This window comes from Scyliorhinus torazame, chromosome 10, assembly GCF_047496885.1.
Source record: "Scyliorhinus torazame isolate Kashiwa2021f chromosome 10, sScyTor2.1, whole genome shotgun sequence".
In the NCBI taxonomy this organism is placed as follows: Eukaryota; Metazoa; Chordata; class Chondrichthyes; order Carcharhiniformes; family Scyliorhinidae; genus Scyliorhinus; species Scyliorhinus torazame.
Genome location: NC_092716.1, coordinates 1,246,449 through 1,272,948, shown reverse-complemented (window position 1 = coordinate 1,272,948; position 26,500 = coordinate 1,246,449). Strand labels below are relative to the sequence as shown.

Genomic DNA, 26,500 nt, shown 5'->3' with positions numbered 1-26,500 from the left:
CTGATCTGACATCCTCAACTTCACTTTCCCGCCATTTCCACTTCGCCCCCTCCTGAACCCACCCTTGCCCCCAGAAAGCAAAGGTGCAAGCCACAAAAATATACATCTCATGTTTCGAGAAGGATGTCTGATGCCACCAGCTGGTTGGAGGTCGCATTACTAACTATCTACAAAACTGTGCACAGGCATATCACCACATCCCCTTTCCTTTGGAACTGTTAACGTTGATATTTAAATATAACTGTGTCTTACAAAACATACTTTGTATTATTGTACCTGGCACAAGGAAAGATGGTTGTGGTGGTTGGAGGCCAATCATCTCAACTCCAGGACATCACTGCAGGAGTTCTTCAGGGTAGTGCCCTCGGCCCAACCATCTTCACCTGCTTCATCAATGACCTCCATTCAATCATAAGGTCAGGCGTGGCGATGTTCACAGATGACTGCACAATGTTCAGCATCGTTTGCGACTCTTCAGATAATGAAGCAGTCCCTGTCCAAATGCAGCAAGACCCGGACAATATCCAGGCTCGGGCTGACAAGTGACAAGTTACATTTGCTCCACACAAGTGTCAGACAATGACCATCTCCTACAAGAGAGGATCTAACCACCGCCCCTTGCTATACAATGGCATTACCATCGCTGAATCCCCATAATCAACATCCTGGGGTTATCATTGATCAGAAACTGAACTGGACTAGTCATATTAATACTATGGCTACCAGGGCCGGTCAAAGGCCAGGAATCCTGCGGAGAGTAACTCACCTCCAGACCCCCCAAAACCTGCCCACCATCTACAAGGCACAAGTCAGGAATGTGATGGAATACTCTCCACTTGCCTGGATGAGTGCAGCTCCAACAACACTCAAGAAGCTCGACACCATCCAGGACAAAGCAGCCAGCTTGATTGCTCCTTCCACAAAAAATATTCAAATTATCCACCACTGACGAAAAGTGGCAGCCGTGTGTACCATCTATAAGATACACTGCAGTAACTCACCAAGGTTCCTTAGACAACTCCTTCCAAACCAAGGACCACTCCCGTCTAGAAGGACAAGAGCAGCAGATACCTGGGAACCCCACCACCTGGAGGTTCCCCTCCAACTCACTCACCACCCTGACTGGGAAATATATCGCTGTCACTGGGACAAAATCCTGAAACTCCATTCCTATCAGCACAGTGGATGTGCCTACACCTCAGGGACTGCAGTGGTTCAAGAAGGCAACTCCTCACCACCTTCTGAAGGGCAACTATGGATGGGCAATAAATGCTGGCCTAACCAGCGACACCCACATCCCGTAAAAAATGAATTAAAATAATGTTTACACATGTTACACAACTGTGCTTCAAACAATATGGTATGCCTGGTGCACAGCTTATTGTACATCTGCGACAACATCGCTCCGTTGATCTTCTGGGCTCTTATCAGCTTCCTGACATCGCCTTTGCTTGTGGAATACCGGTTTTCTTACACGCCTTTTTTGTCAATCACCGTGTTTAGCCTCTTGACGCGATGCATCCTGAAGACCGGTTTCCTTGCTGGCTTTGTCTGCATCATCAGCTTCTTTAATTTCATAGCGCGATGCTTTTGGCTGTATCGTCGATAACATTCTGGTCTGACGCCCATATTGTTGATGTCCTCTTGTTTAGTAGCACAGGTGGGACCCAGGGTATCCTCCACTCTCCTCTTCATCTTCTTTTTTGAGGGAGGGATCCTGTGACTGAGCCTCTTTTTTGTTTTTATTTTGATAGCACCCGTCATACCGCTGGACTGTGCTACTGGGGTAGTTGCTTGTGGATTGTTGGCTGACCTATGGGGGACTGTGCAGTCGTGGTCAAGTCTGCATCATCAGGACCGGCTGCAGAGCCTCGCACTCTGGTGTCTGGGTTGGATCCACGTCCCCAAGATTGTGTTCTGTCCCTACATCCTGTGTTTGAGCCCCAAGTGATGGCTCATCATCACTCGATATGATAAGGCCTCGGTCATCTTTTCCTGAAGAGCCAAGTAATCTGGTAATATGATGTAGGTATCGTCTGTTGTTGTGGAGCTGCACAGATACAGCCATCTGCTCCTCTAGCACGTCTTCTGGTGGAGTGGCCTCGAGTATTGGGGAGTCCACTACCAGAACCATTTTGTGGGCCTGAGATGATTTACCGAATGCCTCTGGAGCCAGTTTCTCCAGGATGGGGATGATGTGTCAGCTACTGCAATCTCAGTTTCCACCTCTGCGTGCGCCATCTCCGAGCTTTCACACTTCTCGGTGTCCTGCGCAGTCCGGGCGTCCCTTGTGATTACCTTGTCATTCCGGCCAAATCAGCGGGATGGTGTTTCACTGTCGTCCCCTTCTGGCTTTTTACCTGAGTCTCCACTTCCCTCATCGTAATCATGGTCGTCGTAGTTTTCATTATCGTAATGATCATCATCGTACTCATCATCATCGTCCGTAATAGCGTCGTAATGATCATCATCGTACTCATCATCATCGTCTGTAATAGCGTCTTCCGCGAAGTATCACACTGCTTGTGGAACTGTGTGTTCATGTAAAAAATTATCGATTTCCAAGTCAGCAGCGAGACTTGCTGCCGATCTTCCATCTAACACTCTGTGCTCTGGAACCTCAGGAGAAGTGAAGAAGTTGAACCAAGAATCATTGAGCACACTTTTTGTACTTGTTTTACGAGTATCCTGAACCTTATGTGTCTGCCTCATTTTAATGGTTTTCAGTGTGACATTTTTTCCTTTCTTCCAGTCGATGTGGCAGCCTGTGCTTCTCGTGATTGTAAATAAGAAGAAGCTCGACCCATCAGGCCACGGCTCCGTCTGGTATGTTTTTGCGAGCACCTCATTTGTGAAAAACGCATTCGATTCAAACTTGAACTCCAGCATGAAGCTCATTGGCTGCCCCGGATCTGTGAAATCCACAGCAACATCTTGTAGATGCTGCAGGATGGACTCATCATGCTCCGGTATCATGTCACTGAGCAAATCCTCATTCTCAAACCGCTAACCAGAACTCTGGAGTTCCCGTTGGATCCTCCCTCTCTGTCTCTGGTTGATCTTCCTCCACTTTCACTATTGTTTTTATGTCACTGGATAACTGCGCCACTGTATCTTGTGTTGAGTCGCAGTAATCTTCTGTTGCCTCGCTGTCTGGAACGTGCAGCTGCTCAACTCGGTTCTGGGCCCCACACGCATACGCTCCTAGGGTGGACTTGCTGTTCATGTCCACAATGGTATTGTGTGATTTCTGCCGTGCACCCATGCTTCGAGTTCACACACCCAGCATCTCAGTATCATTCCCATTGTTGCCTATCAGCAGTCCCGGTTGATTGACGACTTTCGGTTTAACCTGTAGGCCATGCAAATCGGCAGACTGAGGAGGTTAGCCCGTGTTCCCGTATCGAGGTCGCATTTTACCAATGTGTCGTTCAGCATCACTAGAGTCTGTTTCCGATGGTTTCAGCTTCATCATCACTATTGTGTCAACTGGTCAGCAAGACCTCTTCAGTTGTCATGTTTGGACTCATCGTGTCCTTGGTTGAAATCAGATCTACGAAAAATAATTCTTCAAGGGACATCTCATCAATCGCATTGACTGTCCCGGTTTGGTCCATTGTAGGACGCGAAAAACATTGTTGAGCAAAATAATTTGTACGGCCACACTTGGAATACAAATTTCCATATGCTGGACATTGCTGTGGGCCATGTCGAATGCCCACATCTCTGGCATAAAATGATGGACCCGGTTGTCTGCTTTGTCCGCCCGCACAGAGACCATGTTTTTTATTGAACTGCGTCACAGTGTTGATGGTGCTGGCTTTGTCTTCCTCCATATTGGCGCCAAAATGTTTCCGGCTGAGTGTACTGATTTGCTGTGCAGCCAGCTCACTCGCATGGCAGATCTTAATTGCATTTTCCAATTTCAGGTCTTCTTCCCGTAACAATCTCTCACAGTGTTCATCATTCGATATCCCAAATTCTATTTGGTCACGGATCATCGATAATTTTAGATGACTGAAATTGCAGGACTGGGCCTTCTGCCTCAAGTCGGTTACAAAGCTGTCAAAAGATTCACCTAGTTTCTGGGAACACGTATGAAATATGTAACGTTCAAATGTTTTGTTTTTCTTCAGAGATCAATGCCTCATCGTAGCTCTTGCTTTCCTCTTCGCTGTCAAAAGCGAAAGTATTGTAGATTTCAATTGCTTGAGGACCTGCTACCGTGAGCAGTAACGCAATGCGCCTCTTGTCAGGCTGTACCTGCAGGCCAAGGCCTGAGACATATTTTAAACTGCTGTTTGAAAACATGCCAGTTTTCGTCTATGTTACCCGAGACTTGAAGCTGGTAGGGTGCCTTTAAACCTTCCATCTCGAACTTCACTGTCGTTTATTGCGTTGAGTTGCAGATGGCTGTAATTCACCAGATCGGAGGAAGAACCTTCTCTTTTCGTTCTTCGGCTTACTTCGCCTCATCTTTTCTGTCGTTATCTTTAGATGATTTATTAACAAACACGTGGAAAGATAACTAACAGATTACTACACAGACAATAACTACGAAACAAATTCACTGCATTCTCCTGGAACTACTCGAAGTGCGACCATCCTCTCGTACGTCCTACTACCATCTGCTGGGTATCTCAAGTCACGTGAAGGATGTCTGACACCACCAGCTGGTTAGAGGTTGCATTACTAACTATCTACAAAACTGTGCACAGGCATATCACCACAGACAGCTGCTGACCCCGAATAGCTGGCATTCGCCCAGCCCCAGCACCCTTCACCTTGCTGCTGCTAGCCGGCCCTCCTCAGCCTGCCCGGGTCGAGTCACCCTTTGCTGCTCGATGGCTGCTGACTGGCGGGCTCACCTCATTGTTGCTGCCGCCCTGCCCTCAGCCCTGGACCGGGAAACCTGCTGGCCCAGCCTTTCTTTGCAAGAACAATACAGGATCTTCTGCTTGTGTCTCTCTTCCTCTTCACCTTGTCGCCTCTTGTTCCTCGTGCACTGCCTCAACCTCTGGACAAGTCTGTTTCCTGCTCTAAGGGGACTCAACCAATCAGAGTCTGACATCGCTCTGCATTGCTCAAAATGAGCCTACAGCAAACGCAAAGTTATCAGGCTCTGATTGGTGCTCACAGATACCAACCGCCTTGGGGCCCCCAATGGTCGGGTCCTGTGCCTGGGTATGGCATGTTTCATTGTACATCCACCTCGAGATACGAGGAACTGGAGGGGCTGATAATCCTCTCTCTCTGTTTCCATATAAGTGATTAAGAAAACCAGACAGTGAGGGGAAGAAATGAGGTGTCAGAAAGACACACACACATGGACAGACACGGGCATTAGCACACAACATGGACACACACACGAGCACACATGAATACCCGGCTAAGGGACATAGAGAAAGAAAGAGACATCTGGAGAGGGACAGAAAGGTGATAGATGGAAAGAGAGACAGAGAGAAACAAGAGAGGAGGAGACAGAGAGAGTAGACAGAGACTGGTTCGTAATGAATCTCTAGATGACTGTAATCAATCGTTGTGAAAGTGTTAACATTCAAGGATCTGGTCAATCTATATTCAACTTTAGCACAGCAAACATTGCTGATATTGAGAAATCAGAAAATCAGAAACTGCTCTAAATTTCTGATGTAATTGCTTCTATCCACTTATCAATTTACTGGTCAATTATTCTGTTTGGTGGTTTACAGGTTTTCTGAAGTTGAGGGAGATCTCAGGATAATGTGTGAAATAACAAGTCACCAAAATACAAAGATGAGAGTTTTTGTTCGATGCCTGCGTGTCTAATACATTCCTGTCCTGGAAATATATTGTGAGATTTCCGCTCAAACTGCTACTTGGCGTCTGTGTAACAGCTGATCTTCTTCTCAGGATGCCTATAATATTGACCAGTTAAGGAACCCGGATGAAGTCCTGCCCTCAACCCCAATCAGAGGAAAGCAACCAATCAGAAGAGATGCTCCCTTCAATTATGGGCAGCCCCAGTATCCCAGGAAACCCCCGGCTGATCCCAATGACATCAAAGATTTCATTAACGAGGTGAGTGTCCAAAGAGGGAGCTCCGATACCAATGGGACAAACCCTAATCCTCCCAATTCACCTATCCGCACACTTTGTTCCAAATCATTGTAAAGTGACCTGCCTAGGCCATCTGGCCCCTCGAGCCTGCTCCGCCATTCAATGAGATCATGGCTGATCTTTTGTGGACTCAGCTCCATTTTCCCGGCCCAAACACCATAACCCTTAATCCCTTTATTCTTCAAAAAACTATCCATCTTTATCTTAAAAACATTTAATGAAGGAGCCTCTACTGCTTCACTGGGCAAGGAATTCCATAGATTCACAACCCTTTGGGTGAAGAAGTTCCTCCTAAACTCAGTCCTAAATCTACTTCCCCTTATTTTGAGGCTGTGCCCCCTAGTTCTGCTTTCACCCGCCAGTGGAAACAACCTGCCCGCATCTATCCTATCTATTCCCTTCATAATCTTATATGTTTCTATAAGATCCCCCCTCATCCTTCTAAATTCCAAAGAGTACAGTCCCAGTCTACTCAACCTCTCCTCGTAATCCAACCCCTTCAGCTCTGGGATTAACCTAGTGAATCTCCTCTGCACACCCTCCAGTGCCAGTACGTCCTTTCTCAAGTAAGGAGACCAAAACTGAACACAATACTCCAGGTGTGGCCTCACTAACACCTTATACAATTGCAGCAGAACCTCCCTAGTCTTAAACTCCACCCATGCACCTGCTTCAGCCCCACTGACAGTCATACTGATCTCATTGGCACAATTGGGAAAGGTTTCTTAATATTGGAAACCATTTTATTAACTATAGTTATTAATAACTATTCACTGGAGTTATTACAATAGTATTCCAATAATATGATCATTATATGGAGCAGTAATTTTCAGCACATTGTTATATAGTGACATGGATTGTCACCGAGGTGATAAGTAAACTATAAACGTGGCAGCAAGTATTCAAAAAGATCTGGTCCCCCTGTGCTGGGCACAGATTTGAGTGTGACTGCCTTTGTGGGCGCGATCTCAGGGAAAGGTTTTGACGTGCCATTTCAGGAGGTTTGGTAGGGAGTGTCCCGCTGGGTCTATCGGTGAGTTCCCCACCGCTATCTATCCACACATAGGGCGAGATTTAACTGCTGCCTTGTGCCCGGCGAGGATCTGTGCGGGCCGGTTAGATCATGAGAGGGGCCCAAATCAGGAACCCTGCCAGGTGCCAAGGGGTTTGCAATCTAACCGCCCTGTTCCCGCTGGCAGGATGCGGGATGCGGCGCAAAGTTAACAGAGGCCAATAAAGGGCGATCTCCATCTCATTAGCGAGATGGAAGCCCAATCTAACGGCCTCCCGTGATCTAAGCAACTCTCCAGTCAGAGGTCACGCAGGCACTGATTAATACAGGTCCACACACCCAGGTGTCACAGCACCTGTGGGGTCTCTCAGACCCCTGGGTGCTCAGGGACAGGGCACCCTGGCTCTGCCACCTGCACCCGGTTACTTTGGCAATGCCAGGCTGGCACCTTGGCACAGTCACGCCCTGCCATCTAACTAGCTTGCACAGATCTTCGCCAGCCACAATGAGGCCGTTAAATCGCGCCCTTTATCATTGATTTGATATAGGTGTAAACTCTATTTGAGAAATACAACTGCAGGTGCAACATGCTTAAAAATACGTGACAGATGGGGCGCAACTTAACCACTGCATAGCGCCTGGCGCGGATATGGGCGTGCCGGTTAAATAGCGGAAATGCCAAAATCGAGATTGGTGCCAGCGTGAAGCAGTTTGCTATCTAACCGGCTCCCTCCCTAGACGTGATTTAATGGCTGGATTGCATTTAAGTGAGAGCGCGAGGAGGCCGTTAAATCCCAGGAGAGGCCAAAATCGAGGACCACCCATTGGTTTGCGATCAAACCGGCCCGCTCGCTCCCTTTGGTGAAATCAGAATCTCACCGTAGCTTGGCAAAAAGCCAATAATCATCACTTAAACCCAATCTCCATACAATTAAAGAGAGTGACCCCCATCTAATGGCCTCCCGTCATTCAGCAGCCTCCCCAGCAAGGGGTCACGCTGGCGCCGATCAGTACTCCTTTAGAAAAACGTGAACCTCGCGGAAGGGCTGCTGCGGGGAGCTGAGGAGGGGAGTGGGCATCTTCATTCCCAGCAGTGAGCCGGAGGCATTGGGGTTGCTGCCCTGGTGCTCGGCTTGGGGAGGGGGCGGTAGCCACTGGGGGGCCAGCCTAGATCAGGGTGGGCCCACCATTGGGGTCGGTGGGGGGGGGTTGTGGAGCAGGGGGGATGGCCACACCTGGCCTGGGTTAAACTTGGTGTTGGAGGGGGGGGGATGGGTGTCTCAGCACTTGGGGTTCACCATGCCAACCCCTGGTCAGTGTGGTCTTGTTCCGGGTGCAGCCCCAGCCCCTGCCCCACTGACCACCCATAATTCCCACTCACCACTGAGGCCTCTGGCTGCATGGCTGAAGGCTTTTGCTAATTGGGAATTGGCAATCGTAGTTAAGTAAGCAGTTCACAGCTCCCAAGTGGATCCCCGTAGTAGGTGTGCCGTGTATCATGTGGGAGTTTATGCCTAGTATCGCAATAGACTGTGATGCCTGCACACTGCGGGAGGCATCACCATGGACCCAGCGACCAACATCCCAGCACCCAGGGGCTGGGCCCCAGCACCGGGGACATTGTCACGACCAGAGGGTGGGTGTGTGCACAGGGGAGGGGATCAGCACTCGCTCCAGATAATGTTACCAGCGGGTGTCTGGGGTAGAGGGTGTGGGGTCCGATAAGCAGGGGCCCCCACTGCGGCTGGTTGTGATTAGGAGGGTGTGTTGGAGGGGGGGCAGGGATGGAGCAATGGGGGGACTGGAGGGTCCCGGGGTGGAAGATCCCGCTGGTTGTCAGTCTCCCATCCTCACCAATTCCTTGCAGATATTGAACAGTACGGACGATATCTTGGACCTCGCGGAACGTGCCCCAGTGGTGCTGCCGGCAGGCCAGACAGCCGGGCGTTGGAGACGGCGGCAGCAGCAGCGTCTGCAGATGCACGAGGCGACAGCCCATGTGCTGGACCCCGCCCCCCACCCTGAGGACCCAGCCGCCCATCCGGCCAGGGAGGGACCCAGAGGCGGAGTCCCGCCATGGTCCAGGGTGTACAGGCGTCACTGATCTTTCGAACAGATGACAGACAGCGTGTGCTGCAGGGGGCTCTGCCTCAACAAGGAGAGCACAGTAAGAAGTCTTACAACACCAGGTTAAAGAGGTGTGAATTGTGTCAAGCCAGGACAGTTGGTAGGATTTCGCAGGCCAGATGGTGGGGGATGAATGTAATGCAACATGAATCCCAGGTCCTGGTTGAGGCCTGTCCTGGCTTGGTACAATTCACACCTCTTTAACCTGGGGTTACCCCATCTCTGGATCTGTAAAGATTTAATCACCTGCTAATGCTCGCATTCCAAGCATTGTTTGGCATCTTTGAATTTGTCTATATATGTGTTTCTGGAACAGACCTCTGCATCCACCTGAGGAAGGAGCAGCGCTCCGAAAGCTAGTGACATCGAAACAAACCTGTTGGACTTTAACCTGGTGTTGTAAGACTTCTTACTGTGCTCACCCCAGTCCAACGCCGGCATCTCCACATCAACAAGGAGACAGTGCGACGCCTGTGCCAAATCATCGCGGACCTGGTACCACCTGGAGGAGGAAGACACCCGCTCCCGGTGACCGTGAAGATCGCCGCAGCCCAGAACATCTCTGCCTCAGGATCATTCCAGGGCTCGACCGGGGACTTGTGCAGCATCTCACAAACTACAGCCCACAAGTGGGTCCATGAGGTCATGGATGCCCTGGTTGCCCCGGCAGAAAACTATATAAACTTTGACATGGACCAAGCCCAACAAGATGGACGGGCAGCAGGATTCTCCGCCATCGATGGGATGCCCCAGGTGCAGGGGCTAATAGATGGCACGCATGCTGCCCTGCGCGCACCGGGCTGTCTGGGAGTGCCCTACATCAACAGGAAGGGGTTCCACTCCCTGAATATCTAGTTTGCATGTGACTACCACATGCAGATCATGCACGAGTGTGCACACTTCCCAGGGATTGTGCACAAAGCTACATTCTGGGTCAGTACGACATCCCCGGACTCTTCAAGGGACACCCCAGGATGGTCGGTTGGCTCTTGGGGGATAAGGGGTACCCGCTTAGGACCTGGCTAATGACACCAGTGGGGATGCCGGTGACCAATTCGGAGACCCGATACAACAAGGCTCATGTGGTCACCCAGGCTGTCATTGAGCGATGCCATTGGACTTCCCAAAATGCGGTTCTGATGCCTTGACCGCTCCGGTGGTGCCCTGCAATACACCCTCCGGAGGGTCTCCCGCTTTCTGGTCGTCTGCTGTGTCCTCCACAACTTGGGACAGCAGCTGGGCGGCAGGCTGGAAGTGGAGGAGGAGGAACATGCGGCCACCTCCGAGGAGGTGGCTGAGGACCAGCAGAATCAGGGGGGGCTGGAGGACGAACCCGGGGAGGACCCGCGGGACCAGCTGGAGGATGGAGGACAGGAGGCAGCAGCAAGGGTCCGGCAAGCCCGGAGGACCAGGGAGGCCCTCATCCTCGCCCGCTTCTCATAGGACGAAGCTTGTGTCAGCTCAACTCCACCCCGCCCCCAATTCCCCTCCTTTCCCCCACCATTCCCCAATCCCCCAATTACGATGTTCCACCCTCCAAGAGTCTGTGTAACATCACTCCAGGGTGATGGGCCTGTGTTGGCACTGTCAGTGGGTCAATATGCAAAGCAGAAGAGTGAGGATCGCTCGCTGTGAGGAAAGCTCTGGTGCTCATCAGATGCTGACAAATTCTGACTCACACCCACCCTCTGAACGGGGTCTGCTTTGGGGGGTTTTTGGTCTTGGACAACTGTGGCTGGGGCCGGGCTTGGGGGAAGTGGAGGGCAACAATGGGTGGGGGTGCAGGCAGCCTGTGAAGATTAATGTGACAGAGGCTTCACATGTATGATGTTTAATAGTGAACATTCAACATTTCCACTCCTCCTAGCGACATAGTGACACCCCCCCCCCCACCCCTGCCAATGCCCACTCAATGATCCTCAATCTTTCTGGAGCACTGCTACGTGTGGGTGTGTCCCCACGATGCACATCAGAGGTGGAGGCAACCTGCTGCTTTCTGCGACCTGTGGCCTTGGCGGACGTCCTGTGGAGGGCCTGGAGCAGGAGGGCCTGGCCGACTTACCGGAGTCACAGGCGTCGCCCTGTCACCCTGGTCTGCCCGCTGCCCTTGAGATGCTCCGGTGTCAAGAGGGTTTTTTCAGAACTGGAGACCGCCATCGTCTCCTTGCTGGCAGGCCCCAGGTTGGCCTCCAGGGCTTCCTTATTCCTGACAGTGCCGAGTTGTCCTGGGGGTCTCCATGGGATGCAGGAGCAGCTGGTCAGCCCTGGTCATCACAGACTGAGCCGTGCCTTGGTGACCACCACTCAAGACACTGACGTCATGCCCCAGGCTTTCCACTGCGGTCACCACACTAGAAGTGTTGGCCTCGGTACCACGAATTGTCGGCACCATCTCCTGCGCCCACAGCCTTTGTAACTCCCCCGATTGGCTGTGCACTTGCTGGAATGGCATTGACATCCCTTCCTGAATCTCACGGCCGTGTCGTAGCATCTGCCTCAGCTCGGAGATAATCTTGTCCAGAGGCACGGCATCTGACGGACTCAGTAGAGTCCTGGGATAGAAACAGAAAAAATACGAGCAGGAGGAGCCATTCGGCCCTTTGAACCTGCTCCACCTGCTGAGGACCCGGGTTCAAATCCCAGCCCTGGGTCACTGTCCGTGTGGAGTTTGCACATTCTCCCCTTGTCTGCATGGGTTTCACCCCCACAACCCAAAGATGTGCAGATTAGGTGGATTGGCCAGGCTAAATTGCCCCTTAATTGGAAAAAAATAATTGGATACTCTTTTTTTTTCAAAAATTGCAGTGAGACATCCCAGCTTCTGTACTTGAAACCTTTCGCAATGAAGGCCAACATACCATTTGCCTTCTTTACCGCCTGCTGTACCTGCATGCTTACCTTCAGCGACTGGTGCACAAGGACACCCAGGTCTCATTGCACATTCCCCTCTCTCAATTTATGGCCATTTAGGTAATGGTCTGCCTTCTCCTTTTTATGACCAAGGTGGATAACCTCGGGCTGGATTCTCCACTGTCGAGATTCTCCATTTCACCGGCAGCCCGGGGATGTCTGGACGGCGTGGGGCTGCCCACAACGGGAAATCCCATTGGCTGGCTGGCGAGACGGAGAATCCCACCTCTCGTATTTTGCCCACTCATTCAATCTTGTCCCTATCACACTGAAGGATCTCTGCATCCTCCTCTGACTGCTGTTTCCCTTGGATGTGCCTACCTCCCCCTGATGTGCAACAGTAACTGTGTGGTGCTCACCAGATTGTGCCTCAGGAGCCGGTCCACTGATGTCACCCACCGAGGTGTATGTCTGTGCGCTGGTGGAAAGTGGGGGTGACAGCAATGGTGGTCTCCCTGGAGCTGTCCTTTGAGGTGGTCTAGAACATAGAACGATACAGCGCAGTACAGGCCCTTCGGCCCACGATGTTGCACCGAAACAAAAGCCATCTAACCTACACTATGCCATTATCATCCATATGCTTATCCAATAAACTTTTAAATCCCCTCAATGTTGGCGAGTTCACTACTGTTGCAGGTAGGGCATTCCTCTTGGGTGGCAGGGAGAGGAATGACTCCAGATGCCCGGCCCCACAAGATGGAGATCCTGCGAGAGAATGGACATGAGGCCAGTGAAAGGGATCATTTTGTCTGACATGAACCTAAGGCCGGTCATTTGTGTGAAGGGGCAGTGGATCCTCACCTCTGCAACGCGGGCCAACCTCGCTGTCGGTGACTGCGTTCTCCTTGGTCAACCCCGAGATCTCCTCATCGGGGGGGTGAGGACTCAAATCTCTGGCACACCATCCCGAGACTTGGCCCTTTCCCACTTATTATGGGTTATCCTCCCCTGCGGGGACAGAGAGAGGGTATTGTGAGCCATGTGCTTGATGGGTCAGGAGGGTCTACAGTAGGTGGCATGTGTGGGCAACACACCTGGGCATGAAGGGGTTGTGCTGGTGGGTGCCAGGGGGTTCTGAGGAGCAAGCACGAAGATCAGGGGCGAAATTCTCCGGTATCGGCGCGATGTCTGCCGACTGGCGCCCAAAACGGCGCAAATCAGTCGGGCATCGCGCCACCCCAAAGGTGCGGAATGCTCCGCATCTTGGGGGGCCGAGCCCCAACCTTAAGGGGCTAGGCCTGCGGCGGACAAATTTCCGCACCGCCAGCTGGCGGAAAAGGCCTTTGGTGCCCCGCCAGCTGGCGCGGAAATGACATCTCCGGGCGGCGCATGCGTGGGAGCGTCAGCGGCCGCTGACAGTTTCCCGCGCATGCGCATTGGAGGGAGTCTCTTCCGCCTCCGCCATGGTGGAGACCGTGGTGAAGGCGGAAGGGAAAGAGTGCCCCCACGGCACAGGCCCGCCCGCGGATCGGTGGGCCCCGATCGCGGGCCAGGCCACCGTGGGGGCACCCCCGGGGCCAGATCGCCCCGCGACCCCCCCAGGACCCCGCCTGCGCCGCCTTGTCCCGCCGGTAAGATAGGTGGTTTAAACTACGCCGGCGGGACAGGCATTTTAGCAGCGGGACTTTGGCCCATCTGGCGGAGAATCGCGGGGGGGGGGGGCGCCAACCGAAGCGCCGTGATTCCCGCTCCCGCCGAATATCCAGTGCCGGAGAATTCGGCAACCAGCGGGGGCGGGATTCACGCCAGCCCCCGGCGATTCTCCGACCCGGCGGGGGGGTCGGAGAATCTCGCCCTGGATGTGGGGAGGGTGCGAGGTGTCAGCCAATAGATTTCGGGGGGGGTGGAATTGGGAATTTAAGGAGTGGCAGGTGGAACTGATGCCAGGAGAGAGGTGGTAACTTACCCTGGCACCTCGGTGGACGTCTGGTGGGCTGGTTTAGCTCAGTGAGTTAGACAGCTAGTTTGTGATGCAGAACAAGGCCCGCAGTGCGGGTTCAATTCCCGTACCGGCCTCCCCGAACAGGCGCCGGAATGTGGCAACGAGGGGCTTTTCACAGTAACTTCATACTTGTGACAATAAAAGGTTATTATTATAAGTCGTTGATCTTCTTCCTACATTGTATGGCGGTCCTCCTGGTCATGCTGCCCGCACTGACAGCCGCTGCCTCGCAGGTGGTATTGGTGACCCTGCTGCTGGTCCTCTGACCCCCCCTCGGGAGAACAGGGTGTCCCGTCTCGCACCCACAGCGTTGAGAAACTTGGCCAGGTTGGCATTACCAAAGTGAGGAGCAGGACTGTGCGCTGCCGTGCTTGTGTGCTGACTGGGAGTGAGAGATGAGTGTTTAAAAGCAGCTCCCCCTTGTTAGCGGCGAGACGCTGAGGCGCGGGTCCGCTGAGTCAGTAATGGCGAGAAGATTGCGGGGGTCATTTACGGCACTAAATGACGTCAAATACGGGCCGCGATCTCACCAAAACGGTTGTCGAGTAACACCTCACCAACCGCTCCCAAATGACACTTAGAAATGTTTCCATTAAATCGCACCCATCATCCCAACAGTTTCTAACTTATGGATTTGAGAAGCAGATGAATATCTAACCATAATGCAGACTATCCACTAACAGTGCTTCCTTTGAAGTCACACTCAATTACTATATATTAATATTGATGTTGTCTGTGTAGACCTACACCATCCCATTTGCTGGCAGCACCATATACCACTGCCTCTTTCCCTGGCAGTGCCGTGTTCACCTGTCTCTCCCCTGGCAGTACCGTGTTCACCTGTCTCTCCCCTGGCAGTACCGTGCGCTCTGGTCTCTCCCCTGGCAGTGTTGTGTTCTCCCGTTTCTCCCCTGGCAGTCCCGTGTGCTCTGTTCTTTCCCTGGCAGTCCCGTGAGCTCCTGCCTCTCCCCTGGCAGTCCCGTGTGCTCTGGTCTCCCTCCTGGCAGTCCCGTGTGCTCTGGTCTCCCTCCTGGCAGTCCCGTGAGCTCCTGCCTCTCCCCTGGCAGTCCCGTGTGCTCTGGTCTCCCTCCTGGCAGTCCCGTGTGCTCTGGTCTCCCTCCTGGCAGTCCCGTGTGCTCTGGTCTCTCCCCTGGCAGTCCCGTGTGCTCTGGTCTCTCCCCTGGCAGTGCCGTGCGCTCTGGTCTCTCCCCTGGCAGTGCCGTGTGCTCTGGTCTCTCCCCTGGCAGTGCCGTGTGCTCTGGCCTCTCCCCTGGCAGTGCCGTGCGCTCTGGTCTCTCCCCTGGCAGTGCCGTGCGCTCTGGTCTCTCCCCTGGCAGTCCCGTGCACTCTGGTCTCTCCCCTGGCAGTCCCGTGCACTCTGGTCTCTCCCCTGGCAGTCCCGTGTGCTCTGGTCTCTCCCCTGGCAGTGCCGTGTGCTCTGGTCTCTCCCCTGGCAGTGCCGTGCGCTGTTGACTCTCCCCGAGCTGCTGTCATGGTGTCCCCATTAACTTTTCCTTTTGTATTTTTGCAGGGATTGGATGCGGCTGATAATGATCCAAATGCCCCCCCATATGACACTGCTCTGATCTATGACTATGAGGGGGAGGGCTCCCTGGCTGAGACTCTGAGCTCCATCACATCCCTGGCTTCAGATTCAGACCAGGATTACAACTACCTCAGTGACTGGGGCCCTCGCTTCAAGAAGCTGGCTGACATGTACGGTGACCACTAATCCTCGGTCTGTCATCATCATAGTTTCAATCTGTGGAAATGTATCATTTTGACTGAATTACTAAATGTCGGAAATTATTCTCATTCTTTATTAATAATTTGATGAGGTTCCACCTGAATTCTAGCCACAATTCTGTGGTGCAGGTCACAACAGTCAGACCTTTTATCTCGGATGTCAGTGGGTGAGGATAATATTGTCAGTGGGTGAGGATGATATTGTCAGTGGGTGAGGATGATATCGTCAGTGGGTGAGGATGATATTGTCAGTGGGTGAGGATGATGTCAGTGGGTGAGGATGATGTCAGTGGGTGAGGATGATATTGTCAGTGGGTGAGGATGATATTGTCAGTGGGTGAGGATGATATTGTCAGTGGGTGAGGATGATGTCAGTGGGTGAGGATGATATGAGGGTGATATTGTCAGTGGGTGAGGATGATATTGTCAGTGGGTGAGGATGATATTGTCAGTGGGTGAGGATGATGTCAGTGGGTGAGGATGATATTGTCAGTGGGTGAGGATGATGTTGTCAGTGGGTGAGGATGATATTGTCAGTGGGTGATGATAGTGTCAGTGGGTGAGGATGATGTTGTCAGTGGGTGAGGATGATATTGTCAGTGGGTGAGGGTGATATTGTCAGTGGGTGAGGATGATATGAGGATGATATTGTCAGTGGGTGAGGGTGATATTGTCAGTGGGTGAGGATGATGTCAGTGGGTGAGGATGATATTGTCAGTGGGTGAGGATGATATTGTCAGTGGGCGAGGATGATATGAGGATGATACTGTCAGTGGGTGAGGGTGATATTGTCAGTGGGTGAGGATGATATGAGGATGATATTGTCAGTGGGTGAGGGTGATATTGTCAGTGGGTGAGGATGATGTCAGTGGGCGAGGATGATATTGTCAGTGGGCGAGGATGATATGAGGATGATATTGTCAGTGGGTGAGGGTGATATTGTCAGTGGGTGAGGATGATGTCAGTGGGTGAGGATGATATTGTCAGTGGGTGAGGATGATATTGTCAGTGGGTGAGTATGATGTCAGTGGGTGAGGATGATATTGTCAGTGGTTAATGATGATATTGTCAGTGGGTGAGGATGATATTGTCAGTGGGTGAGGATGATATTGTCAGTGGGTGAGGATGATATTGTCAGTGGGTGAGGATGATATTGTCAGTGGGTGAGGATGATGATGTCAGTGGGTGAGGATGATGTTGTCAGTGGGCGAGGTTGATATTGAGGATGATATTGTCAGTGGGTGAGGATGATATTGTCAGTGGGTGAGGATGATGTTGTCAGTGGGTGAGGATGATATCGTCAGTGGGTGAGGATGATATTGTCAGTGGGTGAGAATGATATTGTCAGTGGGTGAGGATGATATCGTCAGTGGGTGAGGATGATAGTGTCAGTGGGTGAGGAAGATATTGTCAGTGGGTGATGATGATAGTGTCAGTGGGCGAGGATGATATTGTCAGTGGGTGAGGATGATATTGTCAGTGGGTGAGGATGATATTGTCAGTGGGCGAGGATGATATGAGGATGATATTGTCAGTGGGTGAGGGTGATATTGTCAGTGGGTGAGGATGATGTCAGTGGGTGAGGATGATATTGTCAGTGGGTGAGGATGATGTCAGTGGGTGAGGATGATATCGTCAGTGGGTGAGGTTGATATTGTCAGTGGGTGATGATGGTATTGTCAGTGGGTGAGGATGATATTGTCAGTGGGTGAGGTTGATATTGTCAGTGGGTGATGATGATATTGTCAGTGGGTGAGGATGATATTGTCAGTGGGTGAGGATGATGTTGTCAGTGGGTGAGGATGATGTCAGTGGGTGAGGATGATGATGTCAGTGGGTGAGGATGATGATGTCAGTGGGTGAGGATGATGATGTCAGTGGGTGAGGATGATATTGTCAGTGGGTGAGGATGGTATTGTCAGTGGGTGAGGATGATGTCAGTGGGTGAGGATGATATTGTCAGTGGGTGAGGATGATATTGTCAGTGGGTGAGGATGATATTGCCAGTGGGTGAGGATGATATTGTCAGTGGGCGAGGATGATGTTGTCAGTGGGTGAGGATGATATTGTCAGTGGGTGAGGATGATATTGTCAGTGGGTGAGGTTGATAGTGTCAGTGGGTGAGGATGATATCGTCAGTGGGTGAGGATGATATTGTCAGTGGGTGAGAATGATATCGTCAGTGGGTGAGGATGATATCGTCAGTGGGTGAGGATGATAGTGTCAGTGGGTGAGGATGATATTGTCAGTGGGTGATGATGATAGTGTCAGTGGGCGAGGATGATATTGTCAGTGGGCGAGGATCATATTGTCAGTGGGTGAGGATGATATTGTCAGTGGGTGAGGATGATATTGTCAGTGGGTGAGGATGATATTGTCAGTGGGTGAGGTTGATATTGTCAGTGGGTGAGGATGATATTGTCAGTGGGTGAGGATGATATTGTCAGTGGGTGAGGATGATATTGTCAGTGGGTGAGGATGATATTGTCAGTGGGTGAGGATGATATTGTCAGTGGGCGAGGATGATATGAGGATGATATTGTCAGTGGGTGAGGGTGATATTGTCAGTGGGTGAGGATGATGTCAGTGGGTGAGGATGATATTGTCAGTGGGTGAGGATGATGTCAGTGGGTGAGGATGATATCGTCAGTGGGTGAGGTTGATATTGTCAGTGGGTGATGATGGTATTGTCAGTGGGTGAGGATGATATTGTCAGTGGGTGAGGTTGATATTGTCAGTGGGTGATGATGATATTGTCAGTGGGTGAGGATGATATTGTCAGTGGGTGAGGATGATGTTGTCAGTGGGTGAGGATGATGTCAGTGGGTGAGGATGATGATGTCAGTGGGTGAGGATGATGATGTCAGTGGGTGAGGATGATGATGTCAGTGGGTGAGGATGATATTGTCAGTGGGTGAGGATGGTATTGTCAGTGGGTGAGGATGATGTCAGTGGGTGAGGATGATATTGTCAGTGGGTGAGGATGATATTGTCAGTGGGTGAGGATGATATTGCCAGTGGGTGAGGATGATATTGTCAGTGGGCGAGGATGATGTTGTCAGTGGGTGAGGATGATATTGTCAGTGGGTGAGGATGATATTGTCAGTGGGTGAGGTTGATAGTGTCAGTGGGTGAGGATGATATCGTCAGTGGGTGAGGATGATATTGTCAGTGGGTGAGAATGATATCGTCAGTGGGTGAGGATGATATCGTCAGTGGGTGAGGATGATAGTGTCAGTGGGTGAGGATGATATTGTCAGTGGGTGATGATGATAGTGTCAGTGGGCGAGGATGATATTGTCAGTGGGCGAGGATCATATTGTCAGTGGGTGAGGATGATATTGTCAGTGGGTGAGGATGATATTGTCAGTGGGTGAGGATGATATTGTCAGTGGGTGAGGTTGATATTGTCAGTGGGTGAGGATGATATTGTCAGTGGGTGAGGATGATATTGTCAGTGGGTGAGGATGATATTGTCAGTGGGTGAGGATGATATTGCCAGTGGGTGAGGATGATATTGTCAGTGGGTGAGGATGATATTGTCAGTGGGCGAGGATGATGTTGTCAGTGGGTGAGGATGATATTGTCAGTGGGTGAGGCTGATATTGTCAGTGGGTGAGGATGATGTTGTCAGTGGGTGAGGATGATATTGTCAGTGGGTGAGGTTGATAGTGTCAGTGGGTGAGGATGATATCGTCAGTGGGTGAGGACGATGTTGTCAGTGGTCGAGGATCATATTGTCAGTGGGTGAGGATGATATTGAGGATGATATTGTCAGTGGGTGAGGATGATATTGTCAGTGGGTGAGGTTGATATTGTCAGTGGGTGAGGATGATATTGTCAGTGGGTGAGGATGATATTGTCAGTGGGTGAGGATGATATTATCAGTGGGTGAGGATGATATTGCCAGTGGGTGAGGATGATATTGTCAGTGGGTGAGGATGATATTGTCAGTGGGCGAGGATGATGTTGTCAGTGGGTGAGGATGATAGTGTCAGTGGGTGAGGATGATATCGTCAGTGGGTGAGGATGATATTGTCAGTGGGTGAGAATGATATTGTCAGTGGGTGAGGATGATATTGTCAGTGGGGGATGATGATAGTGTCAGTGGGCGAGGATGATATTGTCAGTGGGTGAGGATGATATTGTCAGTGGGTGAGGATGATATTGTCAGTGGGCGAGGATGATATTGTCAGTGGGTGAGGGTGATATTGTCAGTGGGTGAGGATGATGTCAGTGGGTGAGGATGATATTGTCAGTGGGTGAGGATGATATTGTCAGTGGGTGAGGATGATGTCAGTGGGTGAGGATGATATCGTCAGTGGGTGAGGTTGATATTGTCAGTGGGTGATGATGATATTGTCAGTGGGTGAGGTTGATATTGTCAGTGGGTGATGATGATATTGTCAGTGGGTGAGGATGATATTGTCAGTGGGTGAGGATGATATTGTCAGTGGGTGAGGATGATATTGTCAGTGGGCGAGGATGATATTGTCAGTGGGTGAGGGTGATATTGTCAGTGGGTGAGGATGATGTCAGTGGGTGAGGATGATATTGTCAGTGGGTGAGGATGATATTGTCAGTGGGTGAGGATGATGTCAGTGGGTGAGGATGATATCGTCAGTGGGTGAGGTTGATATTGTCAGTGGGTGATGATGATATTGTCAGTGGGTGAGGTTGATATTGTCAGTGGGTGATGATGATATTGTCAGTGGGTGAGGATGATATTGTCAGTGGATGAGGATGATATTGTCAGTGGGTGAGGATGATATTGTCAGTGGGTGAGGATGATATTGTCAGTGGGTGAGCATGATGTCAGTGGGTGAGGATGATGATGTCAGTGGGTGAGGATGATGATGTCAGTGGGTGAGGATGATATTGTCAGTGGGTGAGGATGATATTGTCAGTGGGTGAGGATGATGTCAGTGGGTGAGGATGATATTGTCAGTGGGTGAGGATGATATTGTCAGTGGGTGAGGATGATGTTGTCAGTGGGCGAGGATCATATTGTCAGTGGGTGAGGATGATGTTGTCAGTGGGTGAGGTTGATATTGAGGATGATATTGTCAGTGGGTGAGGATGATATTGTCAGTGGGTGAGGATGATATTGTCAGTGGGTGAGGATGATATTGTCAGTGGGTGAGGATGATATTGTCAGTGGGTGAGGATGATATTGTCAGTGGGTGAGGATGATATTGTCAGTGGGTGAGGATGATATTGCCAGTGGGTGAGGATGATATTGTCAGTGGGTGAGGATGATATTGTCAGTGGGCGAGGATGATGTTGTCAGTGGGTGAGGATGATATTGTCAGTGGGTGAGGATGATATTGTCAGTGGGTGAGGTTGATAGTGTCAGTGGGTGAGGATGATATCGTCAGTGGGTGAGGATGATATTGTCAGTGGGTGAGAATGATATTGTCAGTGGGTGAGGATGATATCGTCAGTGGGTGAGGATGATAGTGTCAGTGGGTGAGGATGATATTGTCAGTGGGTGATGATGATAGTGTCAGTGGGCGAGGATGATATTGTCAGTGGGCGAGGATCATATTGTCAGTGGGTGAGGATGATATTGTCAGTGGGTGAGGATGATATTGTCAGTGGGTGAGGATGATATTGTCAGTGGGTGAGGTTGATATTGTCAGTGGGTGAGGATGATATTGTCAGTGGGTGAGGATGATATTGTCAGTGGGTGAGGATGATATTGTCAGTGGGTGAGGATGATATTGCCAGTGGGTGAGGATGATATTGTCAGTGGGTGAGGATGATATTGTCAGTGGGCGAGGATGATGTTGTCAGTGGGTGAGGATGATATTGTCAGTGGGTGAGGATGATATTGTCAGTGGGTGAGGATGATGTTGTCAGTGGGTGAGGATGATATTGTCAGTGGGTGAGGTTGATAGTGTCAGTGGGTGAGGATGATATCGTCAGTGGGTGAGGATGATATTGTCAGTGGGTGAGAATGATATTGTCAGTGGGTGAGGATGATATCGTCAGTGGGTGAGGATGATAGTGTCAGTGGGTGAGGATGATATTGTCAGTGGGTGAGGATGATATTGTCAGTGGGTGAGGATGATATTGTCAGTGGGTGAGGATGATATTGTCAGTGGGTGAGGATGATATTGTCAGTGGGTGAGGTTGATAGTGTCAGTGGGTGAGGATGATATCGTCAGTGGGTGAGGATGATATTGTCAGTGGGTGAGAATGATATTGTCAGTGGGTGAGGATGATATCGTCAGTGGGTGAGGATGATATTGTCAGTGGGTGAGGATGATGTTGTCAGTGGGTGACGATGATAGTGTCAGTGGGTGAGGATGATATTGTCAGTGGGTGATGATGATAGTGTCAGTGGGCGAGGATGATATTGTCAGTGGGTGAGGATGATATTGTCAGTGGGTGAGGATGATATTGTCAGTGGGTGATGATGATAGTGTCAGTGGGTGATGATAGTGTCAGTGGGTGAGGATGATGTTGTCAGTGGGTGAGGATGATATTGTCAGTGGGTGAGGATGATGTTGTCAGTGGGTGATGATGATAGTGTCAGTGGGTGAGGATGATGTTGTCAGTGGGTGAGGATGATGTTGTCAGTGGGTGAGGATGATATTGTCAGTGGGTGAGGATGATGTTGTCAGTGGGCGAGGATGATATTGTCAGTGGGTGAGGATGATATTGTCAGTGGGTGAGGATAATATTGTCAGTGGGTGAGGATTATATTGTCAGTGGGTGAGGATGATATTGTCAGTGGGTGAGGATGATATTGTCAGTGGGTGAGGATAATATTGTCAGTGGGTGAGGATGATATTGTCAGTGGGTGAGGATGATATTGTCAGTGGGTGAGGATGATATTGTCAGTGGGTGAGGATTATATTGTCAGTGGGTGAGGATGATATGAGGATGATATTGTCAGTGGGTGAGGGTGATATTGTCAGTGGGTGAGGATGATATTGTCAGTGGGCGAGGATGATATGAGGATGATATTGTCAGTGGGTGAGGGTGATATTGTCAGTGGGTGAGGATGATATTGTCAGTGGGTGAGGATGATATTGTCAGTGGGTGAGGATGATATTGTCAGTGGGTGAGGTTGATATTGTCAGTGGGTGAGGATGATATTGTCAGTGGGTGAGGATGATATTGTCAGTGGGTGAGGATGATATTGTCAGTGGGCGAGGATCATATTGTCAGTGGGTGAGGATGATATTGTCAGTGGGTGAGGATGATATTGTCAGTGGGTGAGGATGATATTGTCAGTGGGTGAGGTTGATATTGTCAGTGGGTGAGGATGATATTGTCAGTGGGTGAGGATGATATTGTCAGTGGGTGAGGATGATATTGTCAGTGGGTGAGGATGATATTGCCAGTGGGTGAGGATGATATTGTCAGTGGGTGAGGATGATATTGTCAGTGGGCGAGGATGATGTTGTCAGTGGGTGAGGATGATATTGTCAGTGGGTGAGGATGATATTGTCAGTGGGTGAGGATGATGTTGTCAGTGGGTGAGGATGATATTGTCAGTGGGTGAGGTTGATAGTGTCAGTGGGTGAGGATGATATCGTCAGTGGGTGAGGATGATATTGTCAGTGGGTGAGAATGATATTGTCAGTGGGTGAGGATGATATCGTCAGTGGGTGAGGATGATAGTGTCAGTGGGTGAGGATGATATTGTCAGTGGGTGAGGATGATATTGTCAGTGGGTGAGGATGATATTGTCAGTGGGTGAGGATGATATTGTCAGTGGGTGAGGATGATATTGTCAGTGGGTGAGGTTGATAGTGTCAGTGGGTGAGGATGATATCGTCAGTGGGTGAGGATGATATTGTCAGTGGGTGAGAATGATATTGTCAGTGGGTGAGGATGATATCGTCAGTGGGTGAGGATGATATTGTCAGTGGGTGAGGATGATGTTGTCAGTGGGTGACGATGATAGTGTCAGTGGGTGAGGATGATATTGTCAGTGGGTGATGATGATAGTGTCAGTGGGCGAGGATGATATTGTCAGTGGGTGAGGATGATATTGTCAGTGGGTGAGGATGATATTGTCAGTGGGTGATGATGATAGTGTCAGTGGGTGATGATAGTGTCAGTGGGTGAGGATGATGTTGTCAGTGGGTGAGGATGATATTGTCAGTGGGTGAGGATGATGTTGTCAGTGGGTGATGATGATAGTGTCAGTGGGTGAGGATGATGTTGTCAGTGGGTGAGGATGATGTTGTCAGTGGGTGAGGATGATATTGTCAGTGGGTGAGGATGATGTTGTCAGTGGGCGAGGATGATATTGTCAGTGGGTGAGGATGATATTGTCAGTGGGTGAGGATAATATTGTCAGTGGGTGAGGATTATATTGTCAGTGGGTGAGGATGATATTGTCAGTGGGTGAGGATGATATTGTCAGTGGGTGAGGATAATATTGTCAGTGGGTGAGGATGATATTGTCAGTGGGTGAGGATGATATTGTCAGTGGGTGAGGATGATATTGTCAGTGGGTGAGGATAATATTGTCAGTGGGTGAGGATTATATTGTCAGTGGGTGAGGATGATATGAGGATGATATTGTCAGTGGGTGAGGGTGATATTGTCAGTGGGTGAGGATGATATTGTCAGTGGGCGAGGATGATATGAGGATGATATTGTCAGTGGGTGAGGGTGATATTGTCAGTGGGTGAGGATGATATTGTCAGTGGGCGAGGATGATATGAGGATGATATTGTCAGTGGGTGAGGATGATATGAGGATGATGTTGTCAGTGGGTGAGGATGATATTGTCAGTGGGTGAGGATGATATTGTCAGTGGGCGAGGATGATATGAGGATGATATTGTCAGTGGGTGAGGGTGATATTGTCAGTGGGTGAGGATGATGTCAGTGGGTGAGGATGATATGAGGATGATATTGTCAGTGGGTGAGGATGATATTGTCAGTGGGCGAGGATGATATGAGGATGATATTGTCAGTGGGTGAGGATGATATTGAGGATGATATTGTCAGTGGGTGAGGATGATATGAGGGTGATATTGTCAGTGGGTGAGGATGATATTGTCAGTGGGTGAGGATGATATTGTCAGTGGGCGAGGATGATATGAGGATGATATTGTCAGTGGGTGAGGATGATATTGTCAGTGGGTGAGGATGATATTGTCAGTGGGTGAGGATGATGTCAGTGGGTGAGGATGATATTGTCAGTGGGTGAGGATGATGTCAGTGGGTGAGGATGATATCGTCAGTGGGTGAGGATGATATTGCGGATGATATTGTCAGTGGGTGAGGATGATATGAGGATGATATTGCCAGTGGGTGAGGATGATATTGTCAGTGGGTGAGGATGATATTGTCAGTGGGCGAGGATGATGTTGTCAGTGGGTGAGGATGATATTGTCAGTGGGCGAGGATGATATTGTCAGTGGGCGAGGATGATATGAGGATGATATTGTCAGTGGGTGAGGATGATATTGAGGATGATATTGTCAGTGGGTGAGGATGATATTGTGCTGAATGTGTTGTAAACACAGCCTGTCACACTGGCATCCCTTCCCAAGCTGACAACCAGAAAGTCAACAGGTTCAAAAAGAAAGAGATAGAGAAAGTGAGAGGAGACAGAGAGACATGGGCAAGGAGATGGGCGGAGAGACAGATACACAAAATGTAGATGGAGGAGAGAGCGATGGAGACTGCGTAAGATAGTGACAGAGTGTGTGAGGAGAGCAAGGAAGAGAGGGAAAAAGAGAGTGGGAATGAGTGACACAGAAGGGGTGGGATATGTATAGACAGAGCGAGTGAGACTGAAAGAAATACAGAAAACAGAGCAGAAAAGGCTGAGAGTTGCATAGGGTACAGGTGTGTGAGGGTGGGGAGTGGGATGGGGTACAAGGTGTGTGAGGGTGGGGAGTGGGATGGGGTACAATGTGAGGGTGGGGTGTTGGATGGGGTACAGTGTGTGTGTGTGTGAGGGTGGGGAGTTGGATGGGGTACAGTGTGTGAGGGTGGGGAGTTGGATGGGGTACAGTGTGTGTGTGTGAGGTTTGGGTGTTGGATGGGGTACAGTGTGTGTGTGTGTGAGGGTGGGGAGAAGGATTGGGTACAGTGTGTGTGAAGCTGGGGAGTTGGGTGTGGTACAGTGTGTGAGGGTGGGGAGTTGGATATGGTACAGTGTGTGATTGTGGGTGGGGAGTTGGATGGTGTACAGTGTGTGTGAGGGTGGGGAGTGGGATGGGGTACAGTGTGTGTGAGGGTGGGGAGTGGGACGGGGTACAGTGTGTGTGAGGGTGGGGAGTGGGATGGGGTACAGTGTGTGTGTGAGGGTGGGGAGTGGGACGGGGTACAGTGTGTGTGAGGGTGGGGAGTGGGATGGGGTACAGTGTGTGTGTGAGGGTGGGGAGTGGGATGGGGTACAGTGTGTGTGAGGGTGGGGAGTGGGAGGGGTACAGTGTGTGTGAGGGTGGGGAGTGGGATGGGGTACAATGTGTGTGTGAGGGTGGGGAGTGGGATGGGGTACAGTGTGTGTGTGAGGGTGGGGAGTGGGATGGGGTACAGTGTGTGTGTGAGGGTGGGGAGAAGGATGGTGTACAGTGTGAGGGTGGGGTGTTGGATGTAGTTCAGTGTGTGCGTGAGGGTGGGGAGTGAGATGGGGTACAGTGTGTGTGAGGGTGGGGAGTGGGATGGGGTACAGTGTGTGTC

General features: G+C 50.6%; 1 protein-coding gene across 1 annotated transcript in view; it reads left to right on the top strand.

The window, feature by feature from the left end:
* The window catches only part of cdh15 (cadherin 15, type 1, M-cadherin (myotubule)), a 203,829-nt gene extending 178,164 nt beyond the window's left edge, over positions 1–25,665 (top strand). Inside the window, exons 13-14 of the mRNA XM_072517717.1 lie at positions 5,893–6,060; positions 15,622–25,665. Coding sequence (XP_072373818.1) covers positions 5,893–6,060; positions 15,622–15,822 — 369 coding nt within the window. The 3' untranslated portion in view covers positions 15,823–25,665. The remainder of the gene's footprint in view (positions 1–5,892; positions 6,061–15,621) is intronic.
* Positions 25,666–26,500: the final 835 nt, after the last annotated feature.